This window comes from Zootoca vivipara, chromosome 5, assembly GCF_965207765.1.
Source record: "Zootoca vivipara chromosome 5, rZooViv2.hap1.1, whole genome shotgun sequence".
Lineage (NCBI taxonomy): Eukaryota > Metazoa > Chordata > Lepidosauria > Squamata > Lacertidae > Zootoca > Zootoca vivipara.
This window is the reverse complement of record NC_142588.1, coordinates 20,270,912-20,286,509: the sequence shown is the minus strand read 5'-3', so window position 1 is coordinate 20,286,509 and position 15,598 is coordinate 20,270,912. Positions and strand designations below refer to the sequence as shown.

General features: G+C 42.7%; 1 protein-coding gene across 1 annotated transcript in view; it reads right to left on the bottom strand.

Annotated features, from left to right (window-relative positions):
- The window catches only part of CHAT (choline O-acetyltransferase), a 38,523-nt gene that overhangs the window by 10,185 nt on the left and 12,740 nt on the right, over positions 1-15,598 (bottom strand). Inside the window, exons 8-12 of the mRNA XM_035138155.3 lie at positions 12,996-13,096; positions 11,405-11,533; positions 9,063-9,185; positions 3,879-4,020; positions 301-363 (exon numbers count right to left, since the gene is read on the bottom strand). Coding sequence (XP_034994046.3) covers positions 301-363; positions 3,879-4,020; positions 9,063-9,185; positions 11,405-11,533; positions 12,996-13,096 — 558 coding nt within the window. The remainder of the gene's footprint in view (positions 1-300; positions 364-3,878; positions 4,021-9,062; positions 9,186-11,404; positions 11,534-12,995; positions 13,097-15,598) is intronic.

Sequence of the window (15,598 nt, the reverse complement as noted above, 5' to 3'; positions counted from 1 at the left end):
GTCATTGACACTAAAGTGTCACCCTATTATTTAGTGTGCACAGTGCAAATAATGATCCAACTAATTCAATAGACCAAGGGTGGATCTACACACAGGGAAAAAGACCCAGTTCACATTCCAAATTTGGTAAAGATGGAGGACAGTTTCTTTGGTCTGTATGCTCTACATTTTGTGGAAACATATAGGATGTTTGTCAGTATTGTGCTCCATTTTTTAATCTGCTGACTTCAGAAGAATAAATTAATTTCAGAGTTAGGCATGCCAAAAAATTGAGTTTTATCAAGACAATGTTTTGCTTACCAAAATGGTGTAATTTGTCTGAGCTGCTATGGCATCCTTAAATTGTTGCATTTTCTCAGAGTCCTATAGGCAAGAAGAAATATTTAGAAATAAGAAACTGACAGAAGGCTTTGTAAGCAAAGTACTATTACAATTAGATTACACAAATTTCATTAAAGATAGTGGATTGAGTCATGGGTGTAGCCAGGATTGTTGTTAGGGGGTGCAGCCTTTTGTTGGGGTGGCAGAACCTCAGATTTGTATTGATCTTATTGATTTGGGAGGGGGCAGCTGCCCCCTACCCTTCCTCAGCTATGCCCATGAACTGAATGCAGCCTTTAGACAAGCAGCAGTAGACAAGCAAATAAAAATCATTCTCATTCTCATTCGTCCAATCTTACATTCACTTCGCCACATTTCTGTAGCAATTTTTTTAAAAATGCAATCTTCAAGGAAACTCTTCAGCATTTTTGTGCAAATTTCTCCTAATTAGCACATCTATGAATATACGCATTTTTGAACGCATTTTCCAGTAATATAACGCATTTTTGTATGTTGCTTTCACAAATACATTTATTAAAATATTTTAATGGATTTTTCATGTAAACGTATCAAACACACATGCATTTGAGAAAACCTAATGCAAATATATTACTTTTTATGCACCCCCTCCCTCTGATGCATTTTTGTGAACACAAGTTGGTTGGACAACTGTAACACAAAATTTGGATAAGTGTGCGTTTTGAAGGACGGCTGTGTTTTGGTTCTCATATTGTTTTGGAAGTGTGAATTTTATAGATTCAGCTTTAAATGTAAACTGAATTGAATTGGTCCCCCATCCTCACCCTTTGTTATCCCAAATATTTGTTGTGTGGTGGTTACTTAGAATGCATTAGATTCTTACTTTTGCTGGGAAGTTACATCTGAGTATTGCAAGGTCTCCAATGATAATGTCTAAGGCAGGCACCCCCAAACTTTGGCCCTCCAGATGTTTTGGACTACAGTCCCCATCTTCCCCGACCACTGGTCCTGTTAGCTAGGGATCATGGGAGTTGTAGGCCAAAACATCTGGAGGGCCGCAGTTTGGGGATGCCTGGTCTAAGGAAACCAAACCCAATGTATGCTTTTGCTGCTTGGAAACGGGGATTCATGTAACATTACCAAATATTAACAGGGGCAGGTGGAACAGGTGGTGACAGTCCACTGTTTTTAGCATCAGCCCGAACATGTAGTTCCACTTTTAAAATAGAGGCAGATGAAAGGCTTTTTCAGAGTTACTGGTGGGATGGCAAAGGCACTACTGCCACGGCATGTGGCACACTCATCCCACTGTCTTCTCCATTGGCACTTTTCTCATATTTTCTAGATGCTTCTCAAACATGCACCAGGTCTGTTGGGTCAGAGAAAACACCTGAGCAAAACCAGAGAGGGTGACAGAGTCTCTTTTACACCTCCGAGTGGTTCCCCCCCCAAAAAACCCCTATTGTCTCCAGCTGCAAAAAGGAAGTCGAAATGTTGAAAGGACACATTGCATTTGTAGCTGGAAGGATTTAACGAGTTCAAATGCTATGAGGTGAGATGGGATAATTACCTCAGGGGGGGGGGGAATATAGTGGGAGAAGGTACAGAATTGGCCCACTGAGCTCCCCGCTGTGCTCATTTGTACTGCAAGCACCACTGAATTGCTTTCCTTAGGGGCGAAGGGCACACTTCACGCAAATGTTGCTTTGGCAGACTTTTTGTTTGTTCATGAAGAAAAGCATCTTTGGGACGTTGCAGTCGAGAGCTGAGAGAGGGTGCTTAATTCTTTGCTTGCCTGCCTGCCTACCGTTTTCCCACACGGAAATGGCTCCTCCAAGCTGATTCCCCCCTGTAGGATTCCAGATGTACGTTTTGTTTCTGGAGCTTTACGTTGATGTGAAGAGGGTGGGCGGCTGGGGGAAGCAGCTGGGTTGATGTGATTTTGAGCTGAAAATTGTCAGACAGGGAAAGAGTTCATCACTCTTTTCCCTTCTCCCTTTTCTGCTTAGAATTGCAGACTCCAAACCACTGCTTTTCTTCGTTGTGTGTACATTGCCCCTTACTAAATGTTTAAAAGGCGACCCAGGGCCTATACACACTGGAACTTTTGTGGATTTGAAGCAGCTTCTAAATTTGGCTTCTAAATTAATTTGGTTATCATGTTACTACTATTACTACTACTACTACTACTACTACTACTTCTGTTACTATTATTATACCCCACCCATTTGGCTGGGTTGCCCCAGCCACTCTGGGCAGCTTCCATATGAAAACATAATATAACATCAAAAAAACTTCCAAATACAGGGCTGCCTTCAGATGTCTTCTAAAAGTTGTGTAGTTCTTTATCTCCTTGACCAAAATTTGAGTGTGGACAGTGAAAACGAAGGCATCTTATTCCATTACGATATCAAACAAATTGAGAGTGCACTCCTTTAATTTTTAAAACAAAGGCGCACACCTTTCTTTGAGGGATGGAAAACCCACTATGGCAAGAGGCATTATGACATGGGCCATCCCTTTATGATAGTGCTATGTGGGCAGCTGCACTTTGTAGAAGATGCCAACTCTTCAAGTCACCCTTAAACACACACACACACACACACACACACACACACACACACACACACACCTTTTACAAAATTGCTGCGGCCAAATCTGAAGTAGAATTAAAAGCTCAAATTTGCTTCCAAAAATTATGGGCACTCTATCACAACAATCTCTTGACAGTCTCATTGCTTTGCCAACTGGATCCTTTAATTTAGGGTTGATTAATCTGAGGACCATATGCAGACTCCAATTTTTAACTGCAAGGGAGGCTGAGTATTTGTCAATAATACCTCTTGGAGTGGCAAATTTATTTAGTGGGAAGTAATTCCAATGAAAATTCTTGTTAGTATGTATTTTGCATGGCTGTTTATTTGTATATATTTTAAAATTTCATATATGGATGTTTTATGATGGCCTATACTTCTAATGCCTAATAAAGATTTGGCGAAGTAAGTGCTTTTTGTGGGTTTCCAACTGCCCCAATTGTCATTTAAAAACTTTTTCCTCAAGTTTTATTATTATTAAAAACTGACGCATCCAAGTGATACTGTGCTGTGATGCCGAAAGCATTTTTTTGTGGACCTCCAAGTCCCAACCTCTTTGTCCATTTTAAAAACATGAGCAGCAGTAGCTCTCTAAACAGGGCCGGCCCTACGGCCAGGCTGGGTGGCGCAGAGCACCAGGGTGCCCGCCCACCCGCCACATTGGGAAACGGGGCAGGGCAGGGCGGGGGTGCTGGAGGGATCCGTCACACCACGGCGCTAGGTCGTCAAATATACTTAAGACGGCCCTGTCTCTAAAGTTCCTTACAGGATGTATCCCTAACTTTACCTGGGGATGACAGGTATTGCACCTTTCACCTTCTGCTTGCCAAGCACATGCTCTGCCACTGAGCTATGGCCCTTCCACAGGAACTGAGCAAGAGTCTTACTAAGGACATCTTATTCAAGCCCCGCCTCTGCAAATCTAGAGTTGGCCCTGTTTCTCAGGATATAACAGCATAAAGGGGTGTGTGTAAATCCTCTTACCTGTAGAGATGATTTTTTATCCATCATCCCTTTGACAAAAGTTAAAGCTTCGGGAGTCGCAGATCGGATGTTGTCTACTCTTCCTTCTTCAAACCGCCGTATGGAAGCGCTTTCATAGGTGGGAACAAGTCTCCCGTATAATCTACAGGCACAGTGAAATACATATAGTGGTTTTAGAGGGGGGGGGGATGTGACGGTATGAAATAAAAATAGGCTCTCTGGGTTTTCGTTTTGCAGCCTTTGATTTTTATTTGGCATAATATTTCATGTTTATGCTAATAGAGTTCTAGACGAAGGCCAGACATGGCACCCCCCCCCTTTTAAATGACAAGATTGATGCACATATGGCTGAATTCATTTTGGTTAATGCGGTACTAGTCAAGAAATCCTTTATGTCTGACGACAGGGCTAGTAAAGCCGTTTGCTCGCTGTAAGCTCAAGGAATATGTCACTTGGGCTACATAATGAAATCACGGCATGATTCATCATTGGCTTGTGGGGTGGCAACTCTTTTTATTTCAATTCAATAGAGAAGAAACAACACCATACTTTTCTGTGATTAAAGGGAGACATGGAAGAGCAGCGATTCCTACGCTATGTACCAGGGCATGAGACTGGTACAGTGGTACCTTGGTTCCTGAATGGCTTGGCTCCAAACAAATCGGCTCCCAAATGCTGCAAACCTGGAAGTAAGTGTTCCGGTTTGTGAATGTCCGTTTCGGCTGTCGGCATTATTTTTGGGGCCAATCAGCCAGTCAGAAGCTGTGCCTTGGTTTGCAAACATTTTTGAAGTCAAACAGACTTTCAGAACGGATTGAATTTGGGAACCAAGGGCCTATGTGCTATAAGAGGGCCTGATGTGTGCTTTGAAAATTTAAGGCATCATAGACGAGATGCATCCACCATTCTATGTCCATTGGAGTGGAGAGGCCCAGAAGCGTTGATCTTTCCACTCCCCGCCAAAATAGGGGTAGTGCCAGAAATTTACTCTTGATTGTGGGAAGGCCACAATCAGCAAGCGAGAAGCAGAAGTAGACTTTGGTCTTTCAAATTTCAGCAGTGCGCTGTGGTGTGAGGCCAAAAGTCAGCACCTCCCTGCCTCTCACCTTATATTCTTCTCAATTCACTACGTCATAGTTGGGACACTCTGAGGTGCCCCCTAGGCCCAGGCCCCTGGGCGGAACCGGTCACGTTGCCCTAAATCCGCCTCTGTCCTGCAGAACCTGATTGTGTCCACTTCGCTCGTCCATAGTGCTGGGATGAATCCCTTGCTTAGAAAGACATGCAAAAACCAGAGCTCAAAGATGGTTTTTTTTTTTTGCTTTAAACCATGGTGATAAGTCAAAGTTTGTTCTTGGCTTATTTACTGATCATGACTTGTATGAATGAAACAAACCATTATCCCTGATTTGGACATGACACTAAGAGATTGTGGTTGGTTTCTTCCTAGCACTAGTGGGAAGGAGCAAAACAGCCCAGTTTGGCATATTGACAGCAAATCATTAACTATGGTTTACTATAGTGTGTGAACTAGGATGGGATATTTTTCAGGAGTTAATGTAACAACAACAACAACAACGTATTATTTATACCCCGCCCATCTGGCTGGGTTTCCCCAGACACTCTGGGCGGCTTCCAACAGAAGTACTAAAATACAATAATTTATTAAACATTAAAAGCTTTCCTAAACAATGGAAAGTATGAACGCAACAAACTGAAAACGTGTGCATAGGCACAAATCGCACTGGCTGCAAATCCCAGCTGAGCACAAACTCTATGTTTAAGACTACAAGAACATAAATTGGAGGTTCCATAATACAGTAATACCTCGGGTTACAAACACGATCCGTTCCGGGTCACAGTTCGTAACCCGAAAAGTTCGTAACCCGAGGTGTTCGTAACCCGAGGTACGACTGTAGCTTATATTCATGAGCAATTGGTCTATCAGTGGCTGTGTCTAATCTCTTTTAAAAGCCATCAAAATGGGTGGCTGTCATCATAGCTTGCAACACAGAATTCCATAATCCACCTGTGTGTTGGGTGAAGATGTGTTTGTTGCAATGGGTTATGTGAAATGGCATGTTATGTCTAGACACTCTAGCTGCAGTTCTCACATCTGTATTTCCTCTGCTGTGAGGTCCTCCAGGTGGTGGTTGGCAGATGGCACTTGGTTGAGGTAATGTCGGTCCTTAGCCAATTTATAGGCACAACTATCTTTCCTTCTCACAGTCTATTGCACAGAGATAGGATATCACATTGTTATTGTGGCACTGAGACTTGCAGTTGAAGGAATGTGCTGCCCTACCAAGGCTAGAATGAGGCCAGGGCATGTTTTGATCAACTGGGTGGAAAAGCTTGCAGTTTCAAGTTAAGATCCCAGGCTGAAAAGCAACACAGAGAAGGCTCCGTGGGAATGTTGCTCCCCACCCCACTCTTTAGATTAATTTACTAAAGAGAATTTCAAGGTCATTTATCTACACTGAAAGCAAACCTGGCTGGGTCACGGAGCAGCAGCTAAGCACCTTAATTTTGTAGAATGCCCTTTGTTCGCCTCCATCTTCACATGCCCCCTTTTCTTTAATGCTACGCTGATAAATGTTTGCTGTCTAGCAAAGCTGTTTCCCCCCCTTCTTTTTTACATGGCTCCAGGGCGTCTCATTTAATTTCCCAGTTAAATTCATGATGCTTTAAGCAGGGAATGTTTGCTACTCTTCAGATTCTAATGGCAACGAGGACAATCTGCATCTATATACTCTGATTTGTCTGCTAATTAGGGCCTATTACTCTTCTGCTTGTTCACTGCAGAGTGGGCTTATGACTGACAGAGTGGGCTTTGTTTCCTTCCTGGCTGCACCACAACTCATAGTTGCCAAGTCTCCCGTATTCCCCGGGAAACCCCCGTTTTCCCGGCTGTTCCCAGCAAAAAAACCAACAACACGGTTTTTTTTGTTTCCCCCCCGGTTTATTCTGGCGCGGTGGCCATTTTGGAACTGGGCGGAGCATGCTCAGAAGCGACTTTTGATGCTGCTTTGACCAGTTCCAAAATGGCTGCAGCGCGACTTCTGGTGCAGTGGCCATTTTGAAACAGGGGAGAGCAGCATCAAAAGTAGCTTCTGAGCATGCTCCGCCCAGTTCCAAAATGGCGACAGCGCTACTTCCGGTCTGCTACTTCCGGTCCAGTCCCTTATTTCTCAGGCCAGAACTTGGCAGCTATGCCACAACTAGGAGACTGGAAGTGGTTAGACAGCCACCTATTGGTATGACTGTTTTACTTTGGTAAAATGGCACCCTGTGTGAGAACAAAAATCCTCCCCCCAATTCTTATTTTCACAATAATTCTTTTTGGTACAGTTGCTTGGGTCTTCTCAGTAGGCACCTGTGTTGTTGTTGTTGTTGTTGTTGTTGTTGTTGTTGTTGTTGTTGTTGTTTTGCACCCCCTTGGCTTGACTCCCTGTGCAGGGGAACCAGGTAGAGGACCTTCTCAGTAGTGGCACCCGCCCTGTGGAACACCCTCCCATTAGATGTCAAGGAAATAAACAACTATCTGACTTTTAGAAGACATATGATGGCAACCCTATTTAGGAAAGTTTTTAGTGTTTGACGTTTTATCGTGTTTTTAATATTCTGTTGGGAGCCACCCAGAGTGGCTGGAGAAAATAATAATAATAATAATAATAATAATAATAATAATAATAATAATATGCACTGCCCTAAATCCAGCTCTGCTGTTAGCAATAGCCAAGGAAGTGGATCAGAGGTGGGGAAATGCACCATGTAATGACATTAGGCCCAAGGCCTAGGTTGTACTACAGTTTATGCAGAGAAGGAAGGAAATGCCACTCAGGGCTGCCCCTTTCAGAGGGGTGTGAGGTTGGTTTGATTGGGCAACAGGAAGGTGGGAGTTGGGAACTGATCTGCACACTGGAAGCAGAATGAACGAAGACAGGTGTAGCAAAAGCTGGCCAAGGGGAAGGAAGATCATTTGTTCAGTTATCCTATCTGTTTGCTTGCTTGCATCTTGTGCATTGATATACCTCCCCCTTTCAACCAATTGGTTCCCAAGGTGGTGTGGAATAAGTTTAATAGCGATCAAAGCAATAGAAGCATCTGATAATAAGAGATGAACTTGGCCCAAGTGCAAGAAGCAGGAAGAGGAAGGGGAGGTAGACCTTCTGCTTGCATTTTCTGCTTGCATTTCCTAACCATCATAGTTAGACCCAGCATTTAACACCCAGGATGGCCATGTTCAAACACTACCGCACCAAGATGCTTCTCTAACACAACCTCTAATCTGTCATTCTACAGTACTTGGTGCTCCAAAGATGAGCAAGGATGAATTATAATGTTCTCTCTGGACAGACTGTGTGTCTCCACTGGTGATCTCAAGGCTTCCTGGATGTCAGGCTTGACCCAGATGTCAGGTGGGAGGGCAGGGAGAGACAGAGACAAATATTAGCTCTCTTATTTTGTGCTCTGTGTCCCAAAATGCTGGAGGCAGCATAACCTTGGCCTTCCTGAATATCTGATGGAAACAGATATTCATCTCAGGGCCAACCTAGACGATATATTTGTGTGAAGAATGTCTTTAAGTATAAACTGTAGGTGTGAGTCCCCATTCCCCGCCAATCCAGTTTTAGATCCTGATGGAAGACCCCCCCCCACAATAGTCTTGATCTGGATTGGGTCCTGCATGTCTGCTGTTTGCATGAAGAGGAAAGCTTCCATTGCCACCAGTGGGAGATTTCCTCCTGATGCTAATGGCTGGTGAAGGGTTCCTGATGTAGATTGGAAACAAGGGAGACAAACAAAGGGTTAAATAAACGTACCCACTGCTAGCATCCCACTGCCCCAGTCTTGATTATTTCCCAAAACCCTGCAATTTATACTTACATAACTATTCACACAGTTACTAATAGTGTGAACAATTTCTAGCTTGGCTCTCACTTTCCTAAAGGTGAGCAAGAAGGTCATGAGAAAAGGCTCTGATTTTTTGCTCATTCTTGCCCGGGGGTCTCCCAGAACATGCTGGTAATCTGTGCTCAGCTATTGAATTGCAAGCTTCAAACAAGAGCTGATAGCTGGTTTATTGATTTTATTATGTGAACCTCTGGGTATATGGCATTATATAGATTCAATCAATAAAAATAATAAATAATAAAAATTATAATAAAAATAATTACATACCTGTAAAATGCCAGCTGTAGTGCCACTTGGATGTAGGCATCTGGGCTCATCTTCTGTTTCTTGATGAACTCTTTCCCGTAGTTTTCAAATTTATAGGCAATAAAATCTAGATTTTTCACCATCCTAGAAAACGATGGAAAAACTCCAGAAGTGAGAACAGGAAAATTATCACATAATTTATTTATTTCAATCTATTTTTGTTTCTCCTTGTGTATGCCCCAAAGTAGGTAGGCAGGTGATCTTGGGATCCGGGCGATTGTGTCAAACTCCTTGTATTATATGTCTTGTTCAGAGCTGTGCTATAAAAGCAATGTGATCATATGGCATGTTGGAAAATGCAATGCAGGAGAAAAAGGCTTTGTAGAGGCAGAAGGGAACATGCAAAGAGCTAATACTTCAATTCAAATTGTCTACTCAAATGAGTTGTTTGCTGTCACTCTTGCCTATACATTTTCTCCCCACTCTGTATGTCTTGACTTATTCATTTGCTTGCTTAGGGTACACCATGTGTACAAATAGAGGTTGTTCTTTGCATTTTATGCAAAGGCTAAATGCTGTATCCAATTTACATCCTGTCATGTTTGCAGTCATTTGTTATGTGACATACCGGTAATAATAAGTATTACATTGCCATGGCAAATGTGGAGGCACAATCTTGTGTGACGCTTAGCCCTCAGAGTTTGCTTTTGTTCTATTATTCCTCTCCACCCCCTGTTATACTAAAGATGAGATATCATTAAGGTGTTATTAAAACCCGTATCAGTGCAAATTCCCAGGGTTTGCCACAGCACATACCCTGAATATGGTTCCCTTGGAATGAGGCTAACTGGTGTTTTGTGGTATGTCAGATATTTTTGCATATATACAGGTTTTGCCGGTGCTCTTTTTTCTAGAAAAAGAGGTGCTGGAACTCAGCATGAATGCCTCCCTTGTTTCTCTTATAACGGCAATGGCGCCCACCTGAGAAGTGCCGAAACCGAGTTCCAGCAAATTAAAAAAATGTCCTGGATTTACCATATTGGAGAGTCACATCTTAAGTTGCTGCAGCAGATATTTCTTCAGAGCTGCCAGCAAGCCCTACAGCTCTGACCTTTTCCTCGGATCACCTCAGTCAGAACCTGCACTCCTGCACAAACAGCTTGTTGACATCAATGACATCAACCCACAAGCAAGGGGGAAGGCGGAAGAAAGACATGCCCCTTTCCCAAAGAAGGCTCCACCTATAGGAGCCAACTCTTAGAGGCTGAGGTCCTTTAGGTAAAGGTAAAGGGATCCCTGACCATTAGGTTCAGTCACGGACGACTCTGGGGTTGCGGCGCTCATCTCGCTTTACTGCCGAGGGAGCCGGCATACAGCTTCCGGGTCATGTGGCCAGCATGACTAAGCCACTTCTGGAGAACCAGAGCAGCGCATGGAAACGCCATTTACCTTCCTGCCGGAGTGGTACCTATTTATCTACTTGCACTTTGAGGTGCTTTTGAACTGTTAGGTAGGCAGGAGCTGGGACCGAGTAACGGAAACTCACCCCCACCACGGGGATTCGAACCTCTGACCTTCCGATTGACAAGCCCTAGGCTCAGTGGTTTAACCCACAGTGCCACCCATGTCCTTTAGACCCACCCCCCAATAAAATATTTGAGGGGGCCAGGCAAAAGTTGATGGGCATTGCCATTCAAATGGTGTGTGTGTGCGCCACATCATGTGATTGATTATGTGTGGCGGGGCTTACCAGTGCCCTCCCAATATCACCTCTAGCTCCACCCATCTCCTTAGTTATACATTGGACAACCATTTAGGCCCATTGGTGCCAATTATCCTAACGAAAGGGATTCTGCCAGGCTGAACAGAACACATACTGGAGATCCACTCTAGCACTCTCTGATGATAAAAAGAGTCATGGAGATTATTCGGACTCCTACAATCTCATTGCAAGGCATTTGTCCTTTAGAAACATGACCATAACTTTTCCCCAAGGGGGCAGACAACAGCTTTAGTGAAAGAAATGGGGATGTTCATTGGGAAAATGGCAGAGAAGAAGAGTTAAAACCATTTTCTTCAGCCATAATCTCTCTCTGTGGCTGATATGGGTCAAAGCAGAAAGAAATAGGCAATTCGTTCAATGAATTGATTACAATCAGCTCCCACTCAGCAGTTAGTCAATCTGAAAGTCAATAAAAGCTTGCAGCCCTAATAACTTAAGTTGAAACCACTATGATCTATAGCTGATCTTTCTCTCAGCTTTTACTGGTTTCTTTCATTGATTATGTTATTAAGGAAAGACCAACACATTAAAATAACCACCCATACACACATAAGTTGAAAATCTAATGAAATGATGGTACCTTTGAAGTTTTTCTGCTGATGACGCCAAGTGTCCCTGAATTTCTGGAGAACATTTCCACCTCAGTCTCCTTGGAGCAGGAAGTTCACTCACTGAATCTGCTCTGACCAATTTCTTTGCACCTTCTTTCCTGATTTTTTTAAAATGACAGAATGCCAATAAATTTGCTGTTGCATGCTGTAGAACTCAAAAAAGGTTTGTTTGTTTGTTTACATTAGACAGATGACTGAAGGTCTTGCTGCAATTAACTGATCTACATGACATTTTCTGCCTGATCTATACTCACTGCTGCTTCTGAATGGTTAATATTAATGTATTAGTAAGGTACTGTTAGTTACATTAGGTTGCATCCATTGGGCAAAATGACCATGAATGGATTGGATACACCCAAGTACCCAGAGGTGATGAATCCATTTGTGGCAGTCAATCCACTGGCACTGCCGCTGGACCGATCAATACTTCTAGGCTGGCAGGCTATTTTACCAACAAGACACACTAGAAAGCTCTCCTCTCCCGTTACTTAAAGTCATTGATGTGCTGACATCAAAGCTGAAATTTCCAGGTTTATAATTTCACCACATTACCTAATTCTTTAGAGTTGTCATGCCATGGAAGCGATTGGCATCTCTAGGTGTCTCAAAAGGCGGGCAATAGGACATCCCTTTGCAAGAGTCAAAAGTTTAAAAAAGGGTTTCACGGTGCTTAGATTTCTGCATCTTTTTATATAAGCAAATTACAACCTACGTCAGCTGTGAAACAGCAGCACTGGTTTCCAGTTAGCTGCTGGGAGCAATTCAAAGTGTTCACATTGGTGTTTAAAGCCCTAAATCACTTGGGTACCAAACATCTGAAAGACCCAACTCCTTCCCCAAAGACCCTCTTGAGTGTTTCAGTCAGCATATGGGGCCCTCTTGGTAGTTCCAGTGCCCTAGGAAGCTTGGGGAGTGTGTCACAAGTGAGGGAATTCTCTGTGGCAGCTCCTAAGTTTTGGAATCATATGCTGAACAGACCTCTTTATCCCGACCGTCAACACCTGAGATATATATATATTAGGACCCACCCTATTTTTTCTGATTTTAAGTTGTTTTAACTGATTTTATTGTATTTTTGCATTGTTGTAACTTGCTCGGAGATTTTATGACAAAGGGTGGGTAAGAAATCTAATAGTCGTACCTTGGAAGTCGAACAGAATCTGTTCCGGAATTCCGTTTGACTTCTGAAACATTCAACAACTAAAGCACGGCTTCTGATTGGCTGCAGGAAGCTCCTGCAGCTAATCAGAAGCCCCGTAAGTGCCCTGTTGGACATTCAGCTTCCAAAAGAATGTTCATAAACCGGAACACTTACTTCCAGTTTTCAATCGTTCAGGAGCTGGAATGTTTGACTTCCAAGGCGTTCGGGAGCCAAGGTATGACTGTACATAAACCACCAAATAAAATTTAAAATGTGCATCTCATCAAGGTGCCACCGATTTCCAAAATGTCACTGGAAGGACTGCAGAATTCCAACAGCTGAGGAAGATAAGCAATACTCCAGTGGCATTGGAAAAGAGAAGGAAATAATAGCTTACAGGCCCACCACAGGCAACTTACATGTGTCTGAGCAAATGTTCAGTGCACTGTACCAGGACGATCCCGTCGAAAGGAGAATGTTCACACACTGTTCCACAAACTCCATCTCTTCCCACAACAAACTGAGCAGGGGGGGTATATATAGACAGAAACAGCCTGTGAATCCTTCCACCTCTTTTATTGAGTTGTATATTTATTTTATATACAACTCGATATTGAGTTGTATATTTATATTATTGAGTTGTATATTTATATATTTATAGCACGCCAGGAGTGCCTGGTATGCTCTGGTCCATGGGGTCACGAAGAGTCGGACACAACTAAACGACTAAACAACAACAGCAACATATTTATTTTAAAACTTCTAGAAAACTTATGAAACTTCAGGTTTTGTCGGGGAAAAAATTCTGAAGCAGTTTAAATCCTTCAGGTACGTTCCCATACCCTCCAACATGCTGCAGCGGGAAAACCAGGATGCCTGGCTTCTGGGGCTGTGCTGCTGCATGAGTCACATGACCCATGCAGAAGCACGGCCCAGAAAGACAGATGTTTTTCGGGGCCACAATCTTGCACATTTTTGGGTGCTGCGCTCTTGCCATAGCTGCCTAGTTTTCCCTTTTCTCGCGAGGAAGCCTATTCAGCATAAGGGAAAATCCCTTAAAAAAAGGGATAACTTGGCAGCTATGGCTCTTGCGCAAGAGCATACCCCCCCCCTGATTCAATTGGGGAATGCATTCCCACATGCAAAAATATGGATAGTCACTGGATCAGGCTGCAAGCATTATTTGCTTGCATTGTTCCATTATTTTAGAAAGCGCATGTTTGATAGATTCAGCTTTAAGTGTGAATTGACCTAGATTTCTCACCATCCCTGTGGCTGGGCATGTGCATCAGTCTTGGCTGCCGGTTTTGGAGGGTCTTTGGGTAATGGGCCTCTCTTCTTCAGGGAGCTTAACTCCTCACTGCAGCAGGTCTAGGGACTTGTGAGTGTACCGCCACCACCAACAGGGTATACACATTTATGAGGGTGAGGAATAAATGCGATTCTGTTCACATTTTAAAACAAGCCTACCTAATTCCAAAAACACAGAAATTCAAAATTCACACTACTCTGAATTTTGCAATGTATTCCTTCCTCTCTCTCTCTCTCTCTCCCCTGCCCCAGTCAAGCAATGCCTACAAAACGCACATGCTGAGGCACTGCGTGCAAAAGAATGCATTTGCTAGAGAAAAGAATACGCAACAATGCATTCTTTAAAGGATATTGCTTTGCAAAAATGTGTGTGGGTGTTAGGCAAAATTGCATACAAAAAGTATATTGGGAGATATGTGGATTTCTCATAAGGACTTTGGGTGGGGAGGAGATTTGGAAACTGATGTGGAAATGTATAGAACAGAACTTGATGACTGGGAAATTGAAATGGACAGATATGCCCATCTCTAGGCCCTTTGCAGATGCCTGAGGGTGCTGACTAGGGTGATGACATTTTCATTTTTTTCTCTCAAAAATTATTTCCTGTAGCACAAATGGATGAACTTTTGCCTATTAATGACTAAAATGAGGTACATTCCATTGAAATATTTTAAAAGGTTACGCACAAACCATTTTTAATTTTTTTTGTATGCCATTTTACCATTTCATAAAATTGTATTAACAATTCTATATATATTTCGTATCAAATTTGGACACACCACATTCCACAATGGGGAGTGTTCTTAGCAACATGGGGTATACAAATGTCACACCTGCGCAAGGTAAAAGCCCCTTTTTGGGACCTCAAAACTCAGCCAGCAGACCCTGCCAGGCATGCTGGGAAAATAACCTACAGGAGAGGTAGCAAAACATCGCCCTCTAGCGGCACCTATACTGTTACTGCAGCTAAAAAAAGCTTCCTCGTGTGTTTGATGACCCTATATAATGTTGTATATATGTGACTCTAAAGCTTGGGTTCAATTTTATATCTGCGTACAGTGACTTCAAAAATGGTCAAAAAACTGATAAATAAAATTTTTAAAATCATTTTGTGCGTGAGGGGTTTTTTTTATAGCAAATCTCTTTGAAAGTAAGATTTTATCTAATCTTTAATGAAAGCTCATCAAATTATGATACAGGGAAATGAGGTTGCTGACACTTGATGCTGGTCCTGAAGCTGGTTCCTCCCCATTTTTCCATGCAGATGCAAGTTCACCTGCCATGTTGGGCTCCTAGTCTTGCATGCCTTGTATCTGGAGTGGAGTCAAAGGCCACAACCCCACAAAGTCTTTGCTTGCAGGAGGACATTTCCAATGTAATTACTGAACCACTTGCAAGCAGCAAAGGTCCTGACAGACTGCACAGAGGCATCCAAGAAAACTAACCCTATACAGAAAGGTCGGTTTTTAAAGAGCAAATTACAACAGCAGATATGCTCCACCAGATATTAATATAACATGAAATAATGCAAGATTGGGGAAAACTAGATTCCTCACCCTCCCATGATGGATTCTTTAGCTTAACATTTTCCATTTGACTTAATTGGAAATGAATATAGCTATTTCTGCCTGTTACGCACTGTAGGTCAATTAGACTCACTCTTGTGAGTGTGGAGGAAATTATACGCTGGGAAGCAAATTATATATAGAGG